The sequence below is a fragment of the Sapajus apella genome, unplaced genomic scaffold (assembly GCF_009761245.1).
Source record: "Sapajus apella isolate SASKATOON/1434 unplaced genomic scaffold, GSC_monkey_1.0 scaffold2, whole genome shotgun sequence".
Taxonomy (NCBI): Eukaryota; Metazoa; Chordata; class Mammalia; order Primates; family Cebidae; genus Sapajus; species Sapajus apella.
In genome coordinates, this window is record NW_022436942.1 from 76,410,589 (window position 1) to 76,431,452 (window position 20,864).

General features: G+C 39.4%; 1 protein-coding gene and 1 non-coding gene across 11 annotated transcripts in view; one reads left to right on the forward strand and one right to left on the reverse strand.

Annotated features, from left to right (window-relative positions):
- The window catches only part of TAOK3 (TAO kinase 3), a 204,627-nt gene that overhangs the window by 48,846 nt on the left and 134,917 nt on the right, over window positions 1-20,864 (reverse strand). For all 10 annotated transcript variants that reach the window (XM_032241112.1, XM_032241137.1, XM_032241144.1 and 7 more), the window contains 4 exons: window positions 17,501-17,594; window positions 16,094-16,175; window positions 5,093-5,260; window positions 2,744-2,950 (listed from right to left, as the gene is read on the reverse strand). In XM_032241112.1, coding sequence (XP_032097003.1) covers window positions 2,744-2,950; window positions 5,093-5,260; window positions 16,094-16,175; window positions 17,501-17,594 — 551 coding nt within the window. The remainder of the gene's footprint in view (window positions 1-2,743; window positions 2,951-5,092; window positions 5,261-16,093; window positions 16,176-17,500; window positions 17,595-20,864) is intronic.
- Window positions 15,126-15,317, forward strand: LOC116527965. The gene has a single exon (XR_004258804.1).

The window sequence follows — 20,864 nt, forward strand, 5'->3', positions numbered from 1 at the left end:
TATATATTTCATAATAAAATAGAAACATATTATATAACTTAAGAATTTAAGTATTCTTCCTGACCTATATATTTTTGGTGGATCAAATACAATTATCTTCTACTTCAGAATATAAATTTTATCTATTCTTCCTAAGTCATCACATCAGGGAGAGAAATGTATTGAAACACTCAGATTATCACAAGGTAGGTCTATGACAGCATGCCAAAAATAAAATTAAAATCCCAGTGAGTTATAGACCAGGGTTTTCTTTCTTGTTGGTTATGCCAGTAGTATCTTTCTTCTAATTCTGGGTGCCTATCTGAAAAGTCCTGGAGCAAGGATACAACTGAATTACTCTTCTTTTGTTCCCTATACCCATACAGTCCCAGGGGTAAAAGAAAGGAAAGTGCCAGACCTGTCAGCACTCATAATTGCTCCCTCTGAAAAGACAGCCCAGCAAAATATTTTTTACTCTTCAAATATATGATCACTTGCCCATGTTGAAAGGATACCAGCCAGCAATGCTGATCTCTTGGTAGATTTCTGCATCTGTCTGATATCTCTATTTTCCTCAAATTGTTCCCATGGCTTCCTGATAATCTGGGTCTTTTGCTGTCTCTCTGGTCCAGATGCATTGTCCACATAGCACACCAGCCATAGCTCCTATGGCCTTCCCCTTTTCCTTGAACACACAAATCTCTCTCTGTCTCAGTGCTCTTGTACTTGTTGCTTTCTGACTCATCCCCATCTCTTACCCCAGCTGGCTAGCTTCAATTTGTTTTTGAAATTTCTCCTTAAATGTCACCCCATCAGGTAGGCTTTCCTTATTCCTTGCTAGAGCAAGTCCTCCTCGTACCCAAAGCAAGTTTCTTTCTTTTTTGTTTTTTGAGACGGAGTCTCGTTCTGTCACCCAGGCTGGAGTGCAATGGCGCAATCTCAGCTCATTGCAACCTCCACCTCCTGGGTTCAAGCAATTCTCTTGCCTCAGCCTCCTGAGCAGCTGGGATTACATGTGCATGCCACCATGCCCGGCTATTTTTTGTATTTTTAGTAGAGACAGGGTTTTGCCATGTTGGCCAGGCTGATCTCAAACTCCTGACCTAGAGTGATCTACCTGCCTTGGCCTCCCAAAGGGCTGGATTACAGGTGTGAGCCATCACACCTGGGTACAAGTTTCATAATTACATATTATATATAGTTATTTCTGTGTTTACTTGCTTAATCTCCCCTGCAGATAATAAGCTCCATGCAGGTACAATGTCTGTTTCATTTCCTCTGTATCTGCAGGGTCTACCATATTTCCTGGCACGTAGTAAAGCCCCTCCCACCTCCAACGTATTTGTTGAATAAATAAGTTAACCGGTTCCAGAAAATAAACATGTATCCCCTACTATTCATGACCAAGCACCAACATATTTTTTCCTACCTATCCTCTTCTCCTTTTTCTTCTAAGAAAAAAAGTACAACAGACAGGAGTGAAAACAATTCTTAAACGTGCTCTCTTACTGGAGTTAGAATGTGATCACTGCCACTCATTAAAACAAGTACATACATTCCTTACATATATTTAATCATAATGTATTTCCACTTATGAATCATCATAGCCTTGTATGAAATGAGGATCTTTAATTGGAAGAGAATACAAAAATAAAAAACAGAATAATTAATTCAAAAGTCAGAATTTAAGGTTGGCTATGGTGGCTAATGCCTGTAACCCCAGGTATGGGAAGCCAAGGTGAAAGTACTGTTCGAGGCCAGGAGTTCAAGACCAGCTTCAACATAGTGAGACTCCCATCTCTACAAAAAAATTTTAAAAACTAGTCAGGTATGGAGGCACACACCAGTAGTCCTAATTAGTTGAGAGGCTGAGCGGGGAGAACGGCTTGAGCCAGGAGTTTGAGGTTATAATGCACTATGATCATACCACTGCACTCCAGCCTGGGTGACAGAAGGAGACCCTATCATGATGCTTTTGTCATTGTGCATCATGATAAAAAATAAAAAATATTTAAGCTGGTAGAGAGCTAGCCTTAGAAGAACTATAAATAATCAATCCAAGAAATGGTAGAAAAGAGTAGAAACAGGTTCTAAAACAAATAGTACGCTGGGAATAAAGATTAAGAAACATACTTTTTTTTTGAGAGTGAGTTTCGCTCTTGTCACCTGGGCTGGAGAGCAGTGGTGTGACATAGGCTCACTGCAACTTCTACATCCCTGGTTCAAGCAATTCTCCTGCCTCAGCCTCCCAAGTAGCTGGGATTACAGGCATGCACCACCATGCCTGGCTAATTTTATTTTTTGCATTTTTAGTAGAGATGGGCTTTCACCATGTTGGTCAGGCTGGTCTCGAACTCCTGACCTCATGATCTGCCCACCTTGGCCTCCCAAAGTGCTGGGATTACAGGCATGAGCCACCTCGCCTGGCTAAGAGAATACTTCTAAAAGGGAACAACCAACATGTTATGCTCAGGAAGGCTTGAAGGTCTACAGTATTAAGGTTATTGGTTTAGAGAAGGACTTAGCAAATTCTTCAACTTACTTATTGATGATGAAGGACATCAGAGAGATGAAGAAATAGGCACAGATGTAGCCTCTGTAATTCTTTGTTACTTTTTGACCGTAAGAAAACTGTCATGTGCTGAGTCTAGTCCCACTCTGCAGTTACAAAAAGGTAACGGGAACATCTGGAAGCTAAGTGACTTGAACTGGACTCACTAGGATTGACAAAGCCCAGCTTTGTGGAGGGTATCGTGAAACCTACCTTCTTGGGCACAACAGAGGAGCTGGAATTTATTGTGCTTTCATCATCATGCATCATGACAAGTTCAGAGCTGCTCTCGTCCGTGACCTCCTGCATGCTGTTCACACTGCTGCTCTGGCTGCCCGTGCTCACAGACATGCTTGGAATGGAATGGTTGCTGCCCAGGCTGTCCATTTCCCTCATCAGGTTGGTTCCATGTTCACTGTCCTATAAAAATGGGGCACTGAGGTTAGAAAAAGAGACTGGAGACAAAGAGCCAATCCATTGACTAAAGTATCAAGCACACTCAATTTTGCAGAGTGAAATTACTTTTCTGCGAATCTGCGAAGATGAACTTTTTCAATGTACTGGCTCCACTACTCCCTCACCATCTTCAGACATCTCAAATTCGCTTCCTATGCCTTCCCCAGGGGCTGTTCTGGACAAGGGTCATAAGGCTCCAAATGCTGCCATCCCAGGGCTTTCCCCTGTCATACACTACCATCATATTATCGTATTGCTATTCAGTAAGCAAAATCAAGCTAGGTTTGTAAGTGATCTTCTGGAACATCAAGGAGCTAGAGGAAGACTGCTGGCCACTAAAGAGGTGAGCTCTAGGATATCTGCAAATACAGCAGTGGTCACTTGAAAAAGTAAAGTGGAAAGAGTTTTCAGAGATTTGACAAGTAACATGCTCCCTCTGCAAGTCATTATTGAGTAACTTCATATCTAAGCAGGAATATTAATTCTACTGTCTTCGACAGGTAATTAAATTCTGCCTCCCTCAAGTAATTCTATCATGCTTATCTCTGTAATCTTATTAAATATATTTGTTAAATAATACTGGTTTTCATCACTACTGGCCCAAAGACTACGATTTGAAAAGTGGTAAAATAACCAGAACATATAATTTATCCACCACAGTGGGATATCTTTTGATATAAGATTGAATAATATAATTAAATCAATTTAGCTACAAATAAACCCTATTCTCAAACAACCATACTGTACACATATAACTTTAATAAACTCTTACTTAGCCATGGCAATATAAAAAATTACTGAGTAACATTAAATGGTGGATAATACGTTATATTTTTAACAGATTTATTTTCCAAATTAAAGGGGATCATTTCTATATATGCAATCAAGAAATTTTATAGTTCAATGCAACTTTCTGAGCTTTGTTTTTAGAATTATTGATAAAATATTTGTATGTTTATTTTAGTTTCTATGAAAAAGCTAAAATGCATTCATTCTTCATTCTTTTCTTCCTTTGTATTTCACTTTAGAGGAAGAAGAGTTCTTTCTCTTATTCAAGGCTAATTCTTCCACTAATACTCTTGTTCCTATTCTGTCTCTGTTCTGAAATCCTGCTTCTTTAACTCTATCTCTTTCTTCTATCTTCAGTGCATCTGACTCTGCCCTGGCTCCATCTCTACTACATTGAAAGATGAAGAAGCCTGCCTCATAGTTATGGACTTCTCTACATGCTGCCTTCTCTTACTTTTCCTTCTTAACCCAATTTCTGAATCTTAAAATAATTACTTTTTTTGCTGTCTCCACCTAATCAACTCCCATGAATTATACAAACCTAGTAATCTACTATTCATTCTACCTAGTCCTGTACAACTGCTTGTACTAAGGTCATCAAGGATTCTCTAATTGAAAACTTCCATCTGTATACTATGGTAAGAATATATAATACCAGGACCTTAAACTCAAAAGGCACCAAAGTGAAATTATCCTAAACCTACTCTCCCTGATTCTTTTTCTCTGTTCTTGGTATTGACGTATTCCTAGCCACCCAGGCTCAAATGTTCAGAGTCACCTTAAATTCCTCCTCATCTGTCACTGTCAATCAATGAGAAGCCATGGATTATCAAACCTGTCCCTACAACGTTTCTCAAAAGTATTCCCTTTTTCCCCATTCGCATCAACACTGCCCTTATTACCTTTTGCATGGACGATTAGCCAGGATGTTGCCCATTCAAATCCATATTACACTCTGTTGCCAGGATAATCTTCCTAAAGCACAACACCTTTCTGAGTCTAGAATATCTTACTATGCCCATTTGTCAGGAACCACCCACATCATGTCCTCCATGTAACCTTCACTAATCCCCACCAGTAGACTTACTTTCTCCCCACGATGGACTCCTGCAATGGGGCTACACCTCTGTAGCACTTTTCATATTCTGCCTTATATAAGTGTTATTTTATGAATGTCTCTTGTACAACGCTTCATGTCTCTTAAGGCAGACAGCATCAATTACTTTTTATCCTCAAAAGTTTTTCACAGTGCCCAGTCCAGGACTTTTTCACATAGTGGGCATTCTATAAGTCCCTGCTAAAATAAATTGAACCTACTTCCTCATCCTCCTGTGACTCATTCAAGGGTCCATTTCGTGTCTCTTGGAAAAGTATTTTTTTCATTTTTCGGTACTGTAGGTTATCCAGCTCACGAACAGCATCTTTTGTCCTCTGTATGAGGTCAATGAGGACACGTAGTGGCCGGTCTCGTCGAACAAAGTCATGCTGATTGAGGGAGGAGAAAAAAATAAACTGATAATGAAGAAACATCCTTAGGTGCAAGGTACAGATATAAAAGGAAATAGAGAATCATAAAATAGTTCTATGGATTTTACAGAAATAACAAAATATGATTTTCACGTCATGTATCCTTCCATATTCCATAAATCTCAAAAAGAGATAACCATGCTTTTTTCTTCTTCCTTAAGCCCCACTTTGTGGATGTGAGAATTCTTTTTAAAAATTGTACACATTTAAAGTATATGGCAAGATGTTTTGATACATATATATATATATATATATATATAGTGAAATGATTTCTACAGTTAAGCAAATTAACATATCCATTATCTCACATAGTTACTTTTTGGTGGCAAAAGTACCAAAAATCTTTAGTCTTAGCAAATTTCCCAGATATAATACAATATTACCAACCATAATCCCCATTCTGTACACTGGATCTCTACATTTATTTATCCCACAGAACTGAAACTTTGTACCATCTGACCTTTATCTTTCCATTCCCCATCCCTTTCAACCACCTTTTGTTCTGTTTTATTCTTTTGTTTAGTTTCCACATATAAGTGAGACTGTATATTATTTTTCTGTCTGCGTCTGGTTTATCTCACTTAGCGTAATGTCTTCTGGGTTCACCTGTATTGCTGCAAATGGCAGGACTTCCTTCTTTTTTAAGACTATATATATATATAATAAATATTATACATAAATAAATAACATATATTATTCAGTCTTAAATACACATATTATTCAGTCTTAAGTATATATATCACATATACCATAATTTCTTTTATCCTTTCATCCACTGATGAACACATAGGCTGTTTCCTTATTTTGGCTATTGTGAATAATGCTGTGATGAACATAGGGGCGCAGATATTTTTGTGAGGTGCTGACTTCATTTTCTTCAGGTATATAACCAGCAGTGGGATTATGGGAACTAATAACATATATTTTTTTAGGTTTCTGAAGAAACTCCGTATTGTTTTCCACAATGGCAACACCAATCTACATTTCCACCAACAGTGTATAAGGATTCCCTTTTCTCTATTCCCTTGTCACTTATCTCTGACCTTTTTTGATAATAGCCATTCAAACAGGTGGGAGGTGATAACCCATTGTGGTTTTGATTTCCATTTCCCTAATGATTAGTGAATGCTGAGTATCTTTTCATATGAGAATTCTTGAGGTTTACTTATCATAGAAGTAATACAAAATCACTAGAACTTTAAGAAGCAGCAGGTAGGCTTGCACATTTTAAATCTGAAACTATATAATAAACAAAAGCAAGGCAGAGTATAGTCTATTCTTTTTTTTTTTTTCTTGAGATGGAGTCTTGCTGTGTCACCTAGGCTGGAGTGCAGTGGTGTGATCTTGGCTCACTGCAACCTCTGCCTCCCGGGTTCAAGCGATTCTCCTGACTCAGTCTCCTGAGTAGCTGGGATTTCAGGCATGTACTACCATGCGTGGCTAATTTTTGTGTTTTTAGTAGAGACGAAGTTTCACCATGTTGCCCAGGCTGGTCTTAAACTCCTGACCTCAAGTGATCCACCTACCTCAGCCTGCCAAAGTGCTGGGATTATAGACGTGAGCCACTGCACCACAATTTAGTCTGTTCTTATTATAGCTTTCCTCAATCCTCACCCCCCATACACATTATCCCTTGAGAAACAGACTTGTGAATATTTTGTTTTCTATTTCTATGGTTACATAGTATACGCCTGAAAATATGCCAGCTTTTTAATTCATCCGGAGGTCAAAATTCTGGCAACTCCATTTTCCCAATAAGAAAAAGGGTCTCTGAGGAGAGTGAAAATAACTGCCCTAAAGTCCATAAATTCTTGATATAAACATCCCTCACTTTCAATATTATTAATGATTGTTATATAATCTGGTTTCCTGGTTTCTCAGCCCATAGCAGGTTAGAGAGAGAACAAGAGTGGAGAAGTAAAGGGCTGAGAACTGGGAGAGGTAGGGTTACCACCCGTTGTAAAAGGAAGTATCTCTTGTAAGTTGTCTGACAGCCTGAGAGTAGAGAAAGAGAGCAACTTCATGACTAACAGACCTGTCAACCAAACAAATTATAATAAAACAGAGGCTTGTGGGCTATTTTGCCCCTTATACATAGCCCCTTTTATATAATAAGAGTTCATAAAACAGTGTCTCTGAGCCCTCAAGAAGTGACATTGGACTGGGGGTGGTGGCTCACGCCTATAATCCCAGCCCTTTTGGAGGCCGAGGCAGGCAGATCATTGAGGTCAGAAGTTCGAGACCAGCCTGGCCAACACGGTGAAACCCCATTTCTACTAAAAATACAAAAAATTAGCTGGGCATTGTGGTGCATGCCTGTAATCCCAGCTACTTGGGAGGCTGAAGCAGGAGAATCACTTGAACCTGGGAGCCTGAGGGTGCAGTGAGCTGAGACTGCGCTACAGCACTCCAGCATGAGTGACAGAAAGGGGGGAAAAAGTGAAAGGAGGAAACTTTTTTTTTTAAGGAAAAAGTTCAGTTATGTGGAAAATTTACTTATGTAAAATTATAATTTGAAGACATTGGGAAAATGAGATATAATGTAGTAGGCCTTAGCTGATGAAATGAATTTAATTTCTTTATAATTTAAACAGATAAAAAATAATAGAGCTCTTGTGAGAAAACAATCTATATGTCTTGTGGTTCTGTATTCTGACTCTGCTGTTAGAGGAACTGTGGTTTTTGCTATGGCTTTTATAAAATACCTCTTCCTAGGCAAAGAGTCCTTTCTGAATAAAAAGCACCATTACCAGAAGCAAGTGTAGCCTGCACATGTCAAGGATGAGAAAGAAAGGAAGAAAATACATAATTTTCCTCCCCCAGTGCTTACAATTATACAAGAGCTAATTGGTTTTTAGTAAACTTAAACCTATGACTTAACATCGTAGAATTTTAAAATGGGAATGCTTCTAAGAAAATTTTCTGTTTCAAGGCTGAGCATGGTAGCTCATGCCTGTAATCCCAGCACTTTCGGAGGCCAACTCGGACAGATCACCTGAGGCTAGGAATTCAAGAGCTGCCTGGCCAACATGTTGAAACCCCGTCTCTATTAAAAATACCAAAATTAGGGGCTGGGTGCAGTGGCTCTCGCCTGTAATCCCAGTATTTGGCGAGGCCAAGGTAGGTGAATCATTTGAGGCCAGGAGTTCACGACTAGCCTGGCCAACATGGTGAAACTCCGTCTCTACTAAAATTACAAAAATTCGCTGGGCGTGTTGGCGTGTGACTGTAGTCCCAGCCACTTAGGAGGCTGAGGCAGGACAAGTGCTTGAACTTGGGAGGTGGAGGCAGTAGTGAGCTGAGATTGTGCCACTGCACTCCAGCCTAGGTGACAGAATGAGACTCTGTTTTTTAAAATAAATAAATAAAAAAAAATAAAAATACCAAAATTAGCCAGGTGTGGTAATGCCTGCCTGTAGTTCCAGGTACGTGGGAGGCTGAGGCATGAGAATCACTTGAGCCTGGGAGGTGGGTGTTGCAGTGAGCCAAAATCAGGCCACTGCACTCCAGCCTGGGTGACACAGAAAGACTCAAAAAAAAAAAAAATTTTTTTTTCTTTTTCAAAGTGAGGAAACTTAGGCCCTGAGAAGTCAGGTAATTTCAACAGCTAATTAGTGGAAGAGCTATGGCTGCAACTCAGGCTTTAAAATTTTTTTTCTGCAGGGGTGGGGTGGTGGTGGTGGTGGTGGTGGTAGTTATTTTCTTGTGTCCTACTACCATAATTATCTTTCTAAAATACAGGTATGATCATGTCATTCATCATTCACTGCAACAGATACTATGTGCCACTAATCCCCCATTCCAACTTAAAATTTTTTTTTTTTTGAGATGGAATCTCACCCTATCACCTAGGCTGGAGTGCAGTGGCGCAATCTTGGCTTGCTACAACCTCTGCCTCCTAGGTTCAAGCGTCAACCTCAGCCTCCCCAGTAGGGGCAACCTCAGCCTCCCCAGTAGCTGGGATTACAGGTGTGTGCCACCACACCTGGCTACTTTTTGTATTTTTAGTAGAGACAGGGTTTCACTATGTTGGCCAGGCTGGTCTTGAACGCCTGACCTTAGGTGATCCACCCACCTTGGCCTTCCAAAGTGCTGGGATTACAGGCATGAGCCACCACTTTCAGCCCCAACTTTTTTCTTCTTTTATTAAGTCTCTGTTGCCAAAGCTAGAGTGTAGTGATGCAATCTTGGCTCACTGCAACCTCCACCTCCTGGGTTCAAGTTATTCTCCTGCCTCAGCCTCCTGGGTAGCTGGGACTACAGGCATGCGCCACCATGCCTGGTTAATTTTTGTATTTTTAGTAGAGATGGGGTTTCACTGTGTTGGTCAGGCTGGTCTTGATCTCCTGACCTCGTGATCTGCCCGCCTCCACCTCCCAAAGTGCTGGGATTACAGGTGTGAGCCACTGTGCCCGGCCTTTTTTGCCTTAATTTAAGCACTGGAGAGTAAAGGAATTGAGCCCAAACCTTCTTTGTGGTTACAAATCACAAAGTGACTAAGTTCTGGCCAATGAGAGGTAGGCAGAAGTTCTTGAGGAAGGCTTTATTCCCAGAATAAAAAGCAAGACACAGGAGGAGAAGGTGTTTTACCCTCCATTCTCTCCCCTTCTTCCTGGCTGGAATAAATGAGTCTTGGCAATGTGGCAGCCATTTTATGACAAAGACGATATAAGCTACATGCTAAGGATGGTGAAGTAGAAAGAGCGAGCTTGGGGGCTGGGCACGGTGGCTCAGGCCTGTAATTCCAGCACTTTTGGAGGCTGAGATGGGTGGATCACAAGTTCAGGAGTTCAAGACCAGCCTGGCCAAGATGGTGAAACCCCGTCTCTACTAACAATACAAAAAAATTAGCCAGGCGTGGTGGTGGGCGCCTGTAATCCCAGCTCCTCGGAAGGCTGAGGCAGAGAATTGCTTGAACCCAGCGGAGGTTGCAGTGAGTCGAGATCATGCCATTGCACTCTAGCCTGGCGACAGGGCAAGACTCCATCTCAAAAACAAAAAAAAAAATAGCTTGAGTCAATGATGACATTTTGGAACTGCTTAGAGCTTTGTACTGCTTACTCCACCTCTTTTACAGTGTCCTAGACTTCCTATTACATGAGATAAACTCTTACCTGTTTAAGCCTTTTACAAACAGATACACTCAACATCTTAATGTCTCACTGTCTCTTAAAGTGTAGCTTTTTACAGCCAGGTTCCTGCTTGTATGTCTAGGATTAAATCTGGTCATTGCTACTCCTCCTTTCTATGCAATAGTACATTCTAGGTAATTCTAAACCCAAGAATACCTTTTACATATCTATGCCTTTGCCTTCACATCTCCATGTTCTCTCTGCCTGCAATTCCATCTCCTTGTCGTTTTTCAAAGCCCACTGTTCTCCAAACCCTTACAACTGGAATGTCCTCAGACTCTTTTAAAAGAACAATTTTATTGTTCTCAAAAATACATTTACTTTCAACATTCAAACAACACAGAAAAATGCATAAAAAAAGAAAATCACCCCAAATTCTACCATCTCAAAATAAATACATAAATATTGTTAGGTTACAGAATATCATTTTAGACATGCCTCTCTCTTTCTCTCTTTCTCTCAGAACAATGAATATCTAGAAATCATTTTACATGGGAATCTTATTATACAAGCTAATTTTAAGTATAAGCAATTGAATTAAGGTATACTTGAATTTAACAAAATTAGAAAAGACTGAATTAAAACGATTGCATAGGCTGGGCGTGATGGCTCATGCCTGTAATCCCAGCACTTTGGGAGGTCCAGCGGGTGGATTACTTGAGGTCAGGAGTTTGAGACCAGCCTGGCCAACAGGGTAAAACTCTGTGTCTACTAAAAATAGAAAAACTAGCCAGACATGATGGCGTGTGTCTATAATCCCAGCTGGTCAGGAGGCTAAGGCAAGAGAATTGCTTGAACCTGGGAGGCAGAGGTTGCAGTGAGCCAAGATCATGCCACTGCACTCCAGCCTGGGCAACAAAGCGAGACTCTGTCACACACAGAAAAATAAAAATAAAACAATTGCTTAATTTTAGTTGTAATTTCTTCACCAAAAGAGTTATCTGTTCCTAAAAGATCCTCTAAAGCTAAAAAAAATTATTAAAGTCTTTACAAGACTGAAGTTACTTTAGTTCTTTTGTCTATATATTTTAAGCAATATTATTATCTACTCTGAAAGATAAGGAAATTAGTATGCATATGTTTTTCCTGTTCCTAGATTTTTCTAATTACATTATTTTTACATTGCAAATGTTTATAATATTTACATCTGTCCTTTAACCATTTTGATAATTTCACTTCAGTTGTTTATTTAAATGGATTAAATGTAAAAGTAATGTTTTAATGTCAGGGCAAAACTGTGTGGAAAAGATGGATTATTGAAAAATATTTGGGAATAGCTAGATAGCTTAACTAGGGGGAAAAAGGGTAGATTTTTTACCTTACTCCTTATAACAAATTTTTGCATAACTCTTCCCACCAGCATAAAGAATGTCAAAATGGAAACAGGAAAAAATAAAATTCAAGATCTACTATAAATTAAAAAGGAAATAGAAATGGCTTTTCAACATATGAGAGAGATGTTCAACATCTCCCATAATGAGAAATACTAATTAAAACTATAGTGAGAAAAGTTTTCACTGATTTGACTAACAAAGTTCAAAAAGTATCAGTCTTCATATTTTCACAGTGGGACTATAAATTGGTACAACTGTTTTGAAGGACAAATGGGCAATATATATCTCAATTTAAAATCCACATTGATGAGCAATTCCACTTCTAGGAATTTATTCTTTAGATAGTTTTATACAGGTACAAAATGACGTATACACAAGGATATTCACTGCGGCACAGTCTGTAATAGCAAAAGATTGGAAACATCCTAAATGGGTTGGTTAAACAAATTATGGTCCATCTGAGAATATTATGGAGCCATTAAAAAGAATGAGGTAGCTTCGCATGTAGTAATACAAAACAATATCCTAAGCATACTGTAAAGTAAAAAGAAAAATCAGGGTGGAATGGCTTTTATGGTTTGCTGCCATTTGTACAAAAATAAAAACAATATTTACTTTTGTATGCATAAAATATCTCTAGAAGGAGAGGCACAAAATAGGTGCAGTGGTTGCTAGTGAGGTGCCCAGAATGGAAAGGAGATTTATTTTTCATGTTCTACCTTCTCTTCTTATTTTTGAGATGGAGTCTCGCTCTGTTGCACAGGCTGGAGTGCAGGAGGATGATCTTGGCTCACTGCAACCTCCCAGGTTCAAGCAATTCTCCTGTTCAGCCTCCCAAGTAGCTGGGACTACAGGTGTGAACCACCATACCTGACTAATATTTGTATTTTTAGTAGAAATGGAGTTTCCCCATGTTGGCCAGGCTGGATTACAGGCGTAATTTCTTCTTTTTCTTCTTCTTTTTTTTTTTTTGAGACAGTTTCATCCCAGTCACCCAGGCTGGAGTGCAATGGCAGGATCTCACCTCACTGCAACCTCTGCCTCCCAGGCTCAAGCGATTCTCCTGCCTCAGCCTCTCAAGTAGCTGGGACTACAGGCGCATGGCACTGCACCTGGCTAACTTTTGTATTTTTTTGTAGAGATGGGGGTTTCATCATGTTGTCCAGGCTGGTCTTAAATACTTAGGCTCAAGTGATCTGCCTGCCTCGGCCTCCCAAAGTGCTGGGATTACAGGTATGAGGCACCGTGGTCATGTTCTACCTTCTACTATATTTTTATAGTATAGTTCTATCTTCTACTATATTTTTCCTTTTGGAAATTTGTATGACCTATTCCAAATGAAGAACATACAGCTTCTTTAGCCATGCAAAATAAATAAATATTTTTTTTTGGGGGGGTCTTTAAATTCAGTGTTTACCTCCAGCCCTTTTACCAGTTTGTCCAGTCCCTCATTCATTCTTCCTGCCTGCCTTTCTCCCTCTTTTTCTTCTTTTTGCTTCATCTCTAGATTGGCTGGATTCTGTACTGAGCAATTTTTAAAAGGAAAGCTCCGAACGGCTGCATTGCCTAAATTTGTGGGGCTTGAAGATGTCAGCTGCCGTTATAATTTAAGAATACCTTGGCTGGCTCACAATTCTTGGCTTATGTTTTCTTTCCCTGAGAACGCAGCAAACGTTGTTCTATTGTTTTCTGTCTTTGACTGTTCCTGAAGAGGTAGGTCTGGAGCCAGCTGTTTTTTCCACCCCAAAACAAACTTTTCAGTCTGTTTGTATGAACCTTTCAGGGACTTCACCAGGGACATGATTTACTGTTCAACAAAGATCAGTTTCATGGCCCCCACTCTTCAGGGATCTGCTTAAACGTCACCTTGAATGGCCTTCTCCTTACCTAAAACAGCAGCACCTGTCAATCTTGATGCTTGTCTAATTTATTTTTCTGCACAATACTTACCATCAACTGGCACTATAACATATATTTCTTTCTTTTTTTTTTTTTTGAGATGGAGTCTCGCTCTGTCACCTAGGCTGGAGTGCTGTGCCGTGATCTTGGCTCACTGCAACCTCCACCTCCTGGGTTCAAGCGATTCTCCTGCCTCAGCCTTGAGAGTAGCTGGGATTACAGGCATCTGCCACCATGCCTGGCTAATTTTTGTATTTTTAGTAGAGACAGGGTTTCACCATGTTGGCCAGGATGGTCTCGAACTCCTGACCTCATGATCCACTTGCCTCAGCCTCCCAAAGTGCTGGGATTATAGGCATAAGCCACTGCACCCAGCCTATTTATTTATTTTCTTACCACTTCTTCTAAATTTCACAAAGGCAGGGACTATGTTTTTTACTGTGCGCTACTGTATTCTTGTGCTTAGAGTAGTGCTTGACATCCAGTAGACAATCAGTAAATATTCGTTCAATAAATAGTTGGTCCATTTGATTTGGTCCATTAAATAAAGACCAAATCAAATAAGAGAAAGATCCAGACATTTATTTCCAGAAAAGTTTTCTTCAGGGATATCTTTAAATATCTTCTCTCCATGAGTTTTGTTTTCTTTTTCAGGAATAATAGGTTGGCATATATTAGATTTCCTAGGTCTTCCAAATGTATCATTTTCTTTATACTCATCTTTAGAACTTTTATTTTTTGCACTTAACTCTACTTTATTTACTTAAGCTTATTCACCACTGGAAACATCCTAAATGGGTTGGTTTACTATATGTTCATTGCTTATGATTTTTTGAACTGTTATGTTTTTTCTCTTCCATTTCTTTCTTTACCTTTACCCATTTGCTTTTTATATTTTTTTGTTGTTTGCAACCCTTAACTTTAACAAAGCCCAAATTTATTCACTTATTTCCATTTTTTGTTTAAACAGATGGCGTTTTCACTCTGTTGCTCAGGCTGGAGTGCAGTGGCACAGTCATACCTCATTATAACCTCAAAATCCTGGGCACATGTGATCCTCTTGCCTCAGCCTCCTGAAATCCTGAGATTTTAGGCATGAGCCACCATACCCAGCTCCACATTTTTTCCCCTTTTATGGTAGTAACTTTTATGTCCTTGTTTTTTGTTTGTTTTTAAGATCTTGGTCTACTTCAAAGTAATAAAGATATTATTCTGTGTTTCTAGTGTTTTGTTCTGATTGCCATTTTCCCCTAAGAAACATGAAATTGTTGCTAAGGTATACAAAATAGTTCATGTTTAAAACATGTAAGGGCTCCACAACAAAGGAGAACAAGACCAAGCCCTTTGTCCTGTTGCGTCTCTTCTTACCATCCTCCTGTGGCCTACTGTTCACAGGAAAGAAAAAACTTACTTGTCACCTAGTCAAGGTGTTCTTCAATTATAAAGGCAGACATTTTTAAGCTTTACAAATTGAGGCAATACAACTCTTCTGAGTTCTTCTTAAAAACAAGCAAACAAGTCACTGTTGTCACAGTGGTAATGACAGGGCTATGTCATTATCTATCCACCAACAGTAAGAGAAGCTTTGCAGTCAAGATATTGTTTAGCTGATGGAGTGTTTTCTGCTGGACACTAAGTACTGCTACAAGTTTAAAAGGAAAAGAAAAAAAAAAAAACAAGCAAACAAAACTGCTCCACAACAAAAGCCAGCCATTCTAGAGAAGGAAGAAACAAAAAGGGTTGAAAAACATACATGCAAAAAAGGATTAAAGAAATCTGGACCATTGTGTGCCAAATAAGAAAACACTTCTCCTGTAAAAGATTTCTACGTACATACTACACTGATATCGATGCAACACACTGCCTGTGTATAAAGTCTACAGTAAAATATTACATGAAAAGAGATGCTCAGAAATGTGATAGTTAAATAAATGTGGTTAACATGATACTCTTATCACTAACATGTCATAATACTATGTAAATGTCTATTCTATATAGTTATCATATACCTTCACTGCCCGAGGATTTGGCAACAACCTAACTGAAAATCCCAGAGCTGATGTTTGAACCACCGGCCAGCTCTGTCCTGAGACCACTGGATTAATGTTTATGCAGATATTAGGCCCAGGAACATCACAATGATGACTTGAGTAAGGAGGAGAAATATTTGTCATAAGGCAAAAAAGGAACAGGGAGGGAGGGGAAAAATGGAAAAGATAGGGCCAAAACTATCCACAGGGAATGCATAGCACATACATTGCAATAATCTTGCTATTTCTATGCCTAGCTACTTATCTCTGGATAAATGACAAGGCAGCACGTTCTAAACTACTTTGTCATGATGAGCTGCCACAGGAAGGATTTATTATATTCCACTATAACATGACTTTAAATCCCCCTCCTCAAATATAAATTTGAAAAATTACCCTTAATAGTTCTGCTGATGTTGGCCTTTCCTGAGGTATTTTCTGCAAGCAGTAATCAACAAATCTCCTAAAGGAGTCTGTCCTGTGTATGCAAATACACAAAAGAAAATAAACTCAGGGTCTGTAGAGCACATTGATTACTTAAAACAATTTTCATTAAAGGGAAAATTTTGCATTTTAGGAGATTTTAAAAAATAAAACGCTTTGGAATATCAGGAGAACTGGACCATTTTCAAGTTTTGATATCTAAAATTAATTCTTTTGGATAAGTGAGGACACAGTTTCAAATTAATCAACATATAAACACATCTTAATACGTAAGTAAGGTCAAATCATAATATATATCAGAAAACAAAAATACTATGTTTATATAAAATAGTTTTATATGGCTGGGTGCGAGGGGCTCACATCTGTAATCCCAGCACTCTGGGAGGCCGAGGCAGGCGGATCACCTGAGGTCGGGAGTTTGAGACCAGCCTGACCAACATGCGGAAACCCCGTCTCTACTAAAAATACAAAATTAGCTGGGCGTGGTGGTATGCCTGTAATTCCAGCTACTCAGGAGGCTGGGGCAGGAGAAACGCTTGAACCCAGGAGGCGGAGGTTGCAGTGAGCCAAGATTGCACCATTGCACTCCAGACTGGGCAACAAGAGCAAAACTCCATCTCAAAAAAAGTTTTATATACATTTTTCTCTCCAAAGACAACAATTCACAGAGTCTCAACTCTATATTCTTAATTACCAATTGTTAACTCCTCTACTACCCACAATCCAAAATGAAGTAGTTAAATTTGAAGCACGAGGGATGGATAACCTAAGAATAGGCTTCCTGAATAAAAATACTTCCTATCTTAAAAGTTCTGTTTAACCTACTCTTCTTTAATATTACCCCTTTTAAGATAACTCTTGTAGCCCAAATAGTTATAAAAGTATCATAATTTTCAGCAAGGAACAATGCTTCTGAATAGATAGTATATGTTCTATCTCAACACATTTAAGTACACATACAGTTTTAAAAAAAAAAGACAACTGGAAAAATAATGATGTCATAGAAGGCCCCTTATCTCTGCAGAAAAGTGATATCAGCTGAGATGATCAATGCAAGACCATTAGGACTTGGGACAGTAGACTTGTTAGGAGGGTAGCAGGGCATGTTCCCTGCAGGATTTCAGTTACTAGACACATTTAGAACACAGTGGAAGCCATGGTGAAGGCAGAAATAAGTAAATCTATATGTGTGGGCATGTACAGACATCGGATGCTTGTGAGGCATCAGTGTCACTTACAACAACATACAGTGAAGGAATGAAATGCTTTCTAGGTCAGATATTTAAAATGTAATTTAATAAAAATGCCAAATACATATGGTGATTTTCCTAGAGATTTAAAATGATAGCAGAGTCTTACCATTCATTAGACTGTAACGTTGGGGAGTCATTCTGGGCAATGTGATATAAGGCACTCATTGCATTCATATTGAAAAGGGGGGGCTTCCGTTCCGCTGGAAGAGGAAAGAAACACGATAAAGCAGTTCTTGAAGGAAATCAGGCAGACAAAAATAAGAAACTATAAGCAGAGCTTTGCTGCTAAATCAATAGCTCATTACTGTCATCATGCCACATAATCCACTTATTTTAATCTCTAAGGTTGGCCCAAGATAGCCATTCAGAAGCTGCTGGACATTAAATGTACTTTGGCAAAGATACTAACAGAGCCCATTTCAAAAGAGTGAATAGAAATTTTTTTTTCACATATCTTTAAAAAAAGTGGCTTTCACATATTTTCCCACAATAGGTGTGAAGATTTTTGCATGTGCGTTTTAGCTTAAAAATATATATTCTCTTCTTGAAGTCTGAGTATTTGGTGAAAAAGAAAAAGAAAAAAATTCATATTCACTTAAAAAATTCTGAAAGCAAAGGAGAATAAGAAAAAAAGATTACTATAAAATGCAACATCTTAAACATTATTAACAGAGTATGGGAGACAAGCCAATTCTATTCAGTAAATACTGTTTGATGGCTCATTCAGGCTAAATAATTGCCAGGGGTGATGGCAGAAAGAGGAATGGAAGGGAGGAAGAGGAGTATAAATTATAAAGAAAGTCTGGTCTATCCCATTCTAAAGAGAAACTCAGTGAGTAAGGCATATATTTTTAATTATTTATTTTTGGAGATGGGGACTTGCTCTGTTGCCCAGACTGGAGCACAGTGGTACAATCATGGCTCACATAGCCTTGACCTTCTAGGCTCATGAGATCCTCAGTCTCTTGAGTAGCTGAGACTATAGGTGTGCACCACCATGCTGGGCTAGTTTAAACAACTGTTTTTGTGCAGAGGCTGGGCACAGTGGCTCACTCTTGTAATCCCAACATTTTGGGAGGCCAAGATGGGTGGATCACATGAGGTCAGGAGTTCAAGACCAGCCTGGTCAACATGGTGAAACTTGTCTCTAATAAAAATACATTAGCCGGGCATGTTGGTGCAAGCCTGTAGTCCCAGCTACTTGGGAAGTTGAGGCCAGGAGGTGGAGGTTGCAGTGGGCTGAGATGGCACCCCTGCACTCTAGCCTGGGTGACAGAGTGAGACCCCATCTTGAACCAGGCTGGTCTTGAACTCCTGGGCTCAAGCTATCCTCCTGCCTCAGCCTCCCAAAGTGCTCGGATTATAGGCATGAGGCACTGTATGTGGCCAGGTTTTTCTTAGTAGAGGATATACTCCTTCCCAGCCCACCATGATCTCTTTATTGGCATACTGGTCATTTGGCATGTGCTCACCTGTTATATCTACATAATCATACAAATCTTTTCTCTCAAAAGAAATCATATGCTCTAAGAGAGCAAGATCTTACAACTCAAATATTCTTTTTCTTTTACTTATTCCCCCAGAATTTGTAATAAAATGCCATTCACATATTACGGGCTCCATTTGTGGATCAAAGGAAAGAAACAGGCTCTAGTTCTGAGAACAGTTAATTTTATGCTATTTATTAGTTGTTATGGCATAGAAGATAAATCCCCATCTCTTTCTACTGTGCTTACCGTAATGGATTTTTTAAATAGTACCACTTTCTAATTCATAATCTGATCTCTAGTTTTATTAGAGCACCTTAGTTTTTAAGTAAAGGCTTTTCTATTAACCACTTCTAAAATGACAAATTGGGCTTATTCTACGCAGTCCTAAGATAGAGAACAAGGCTAAGAAGTGAAGTTATGGAAAAAACATTTTCACTCATAGAAGGAAGAATTTGTGCACAGCCAGAGTAGTTAAAAAACAAAACAAAAAAAAAACCAGAATGAACAAGATTGAAAAAGTAGTAAACTTTAAGTCATTTGTAGCACTTAAGCAGACGACAACTCTACCTATTCATTTGTTGTATTTTGGAGGGGCATCTTATAGTCTTGACTAAGTGATTTCTGTACCTCTGAAACATAGTATTCTAGGCCAGGCATCATGGCTCATGCCTATAATCTTAGCACTTTGGGAGACTGAGGCCGGTGGATCACCTGAAGTCAGGAGTTCAAGACCAGCCTGGCCAACATGGTGAAACCCCGTCTTGAATAAAAATGTAAAAGTTAGCCAGGCATGGTGGCATGCACCTGTAATCCCAGCTACTCGGGAGGCTGAGGCAGGAGAATCACTTGATCCCGGGAGGCAGAGGTTGCAGTGAGCTGAGATCATGCAACTATACTCCAGCCTGAGTGACAGAGCAAGACTTCATCTCAAAAAAAAAAAAAAAAAAAAAAGAAAAGAAAAAAATCCAAAGCCAATTTGAGTGTGCTTCACTCAAAGAACCAAGCTCAGTATTCTTCACAAATGCTGCTTTCTTGGTCTAGACACCCCTCTCCCTTTTGCTCACTAAACTTTATCTGTTTTTGTTTTGTTTTGTTTTGTTTGTGTGTGTGTGTGTGTGTGTGTGTGTGTGTGTGTGTGTGTCAGGGTCTGGCTCTGTTGTCCAGGCTGGAGTGCAGTGGCATGATCAGCTCACTGTAACCTCAAACTCCTGGGCTCAAATGATCCTCCTCCCTTAGCCTCCCAAAGTGCCGGTATTACAGGCTAATTCTTGACAATATTTCAGGTCTTATCTCAAATATAATTTCATTTTTACATTAACTTAATAAGTATTTATTCAGGGTTTATTATATGTTTATAATCACTTCCTCAGGGAAACCTTCCCTGACCTCTCAGACTAGGTCTCCTATTAGATTTTGTCACTGCAAATTATATTTTCTCCTTTCTTCCACATATCAAAACCCCAATTGTTTGTATAATTTTTTTTTTTTTTTTGAGACAGGTTGTCATTCTGTTACCCAGGCTGGAGTGCATCTCAGCTCACTGCAGCCTCTATCTCCTGGGCTCAGGTGATGTTCCCACTTCTGCCTCCTGAGTAGCTGGAATTATAGGCATGTGTCATCAAGTCCAACTAATTTTTTTTTTTTTGGTAGAGATAGGGTTTTGCCATGTTGCTTAGGCTGGTTTCAAACTCTTGGGCTCAAGTGATCTGCCCACCCCAACCTCCCAAAGTGCTGGGATTATAGGCATAAGCCACTGTGCCCAGCCTATTTGCAAAATTCTTTATTTTCTTCCTTCCTTCCTTTTTTCTCCCTCCACCCCTCCCTTTCTCCCTTCCTCCCTCCCTCCTTCCCTCCTTCCTTCCTCCTTTCCTTTCTTGTCCCTTCCTTTTCCTTTCCCTCCCTCCCTTCTTCCTTCCCTCCCTCCCTCCCTTCCTTTCCTTTCCCTTCCCTCCCTCCCTCCCTCCCTCCCTCCCTCCCTCC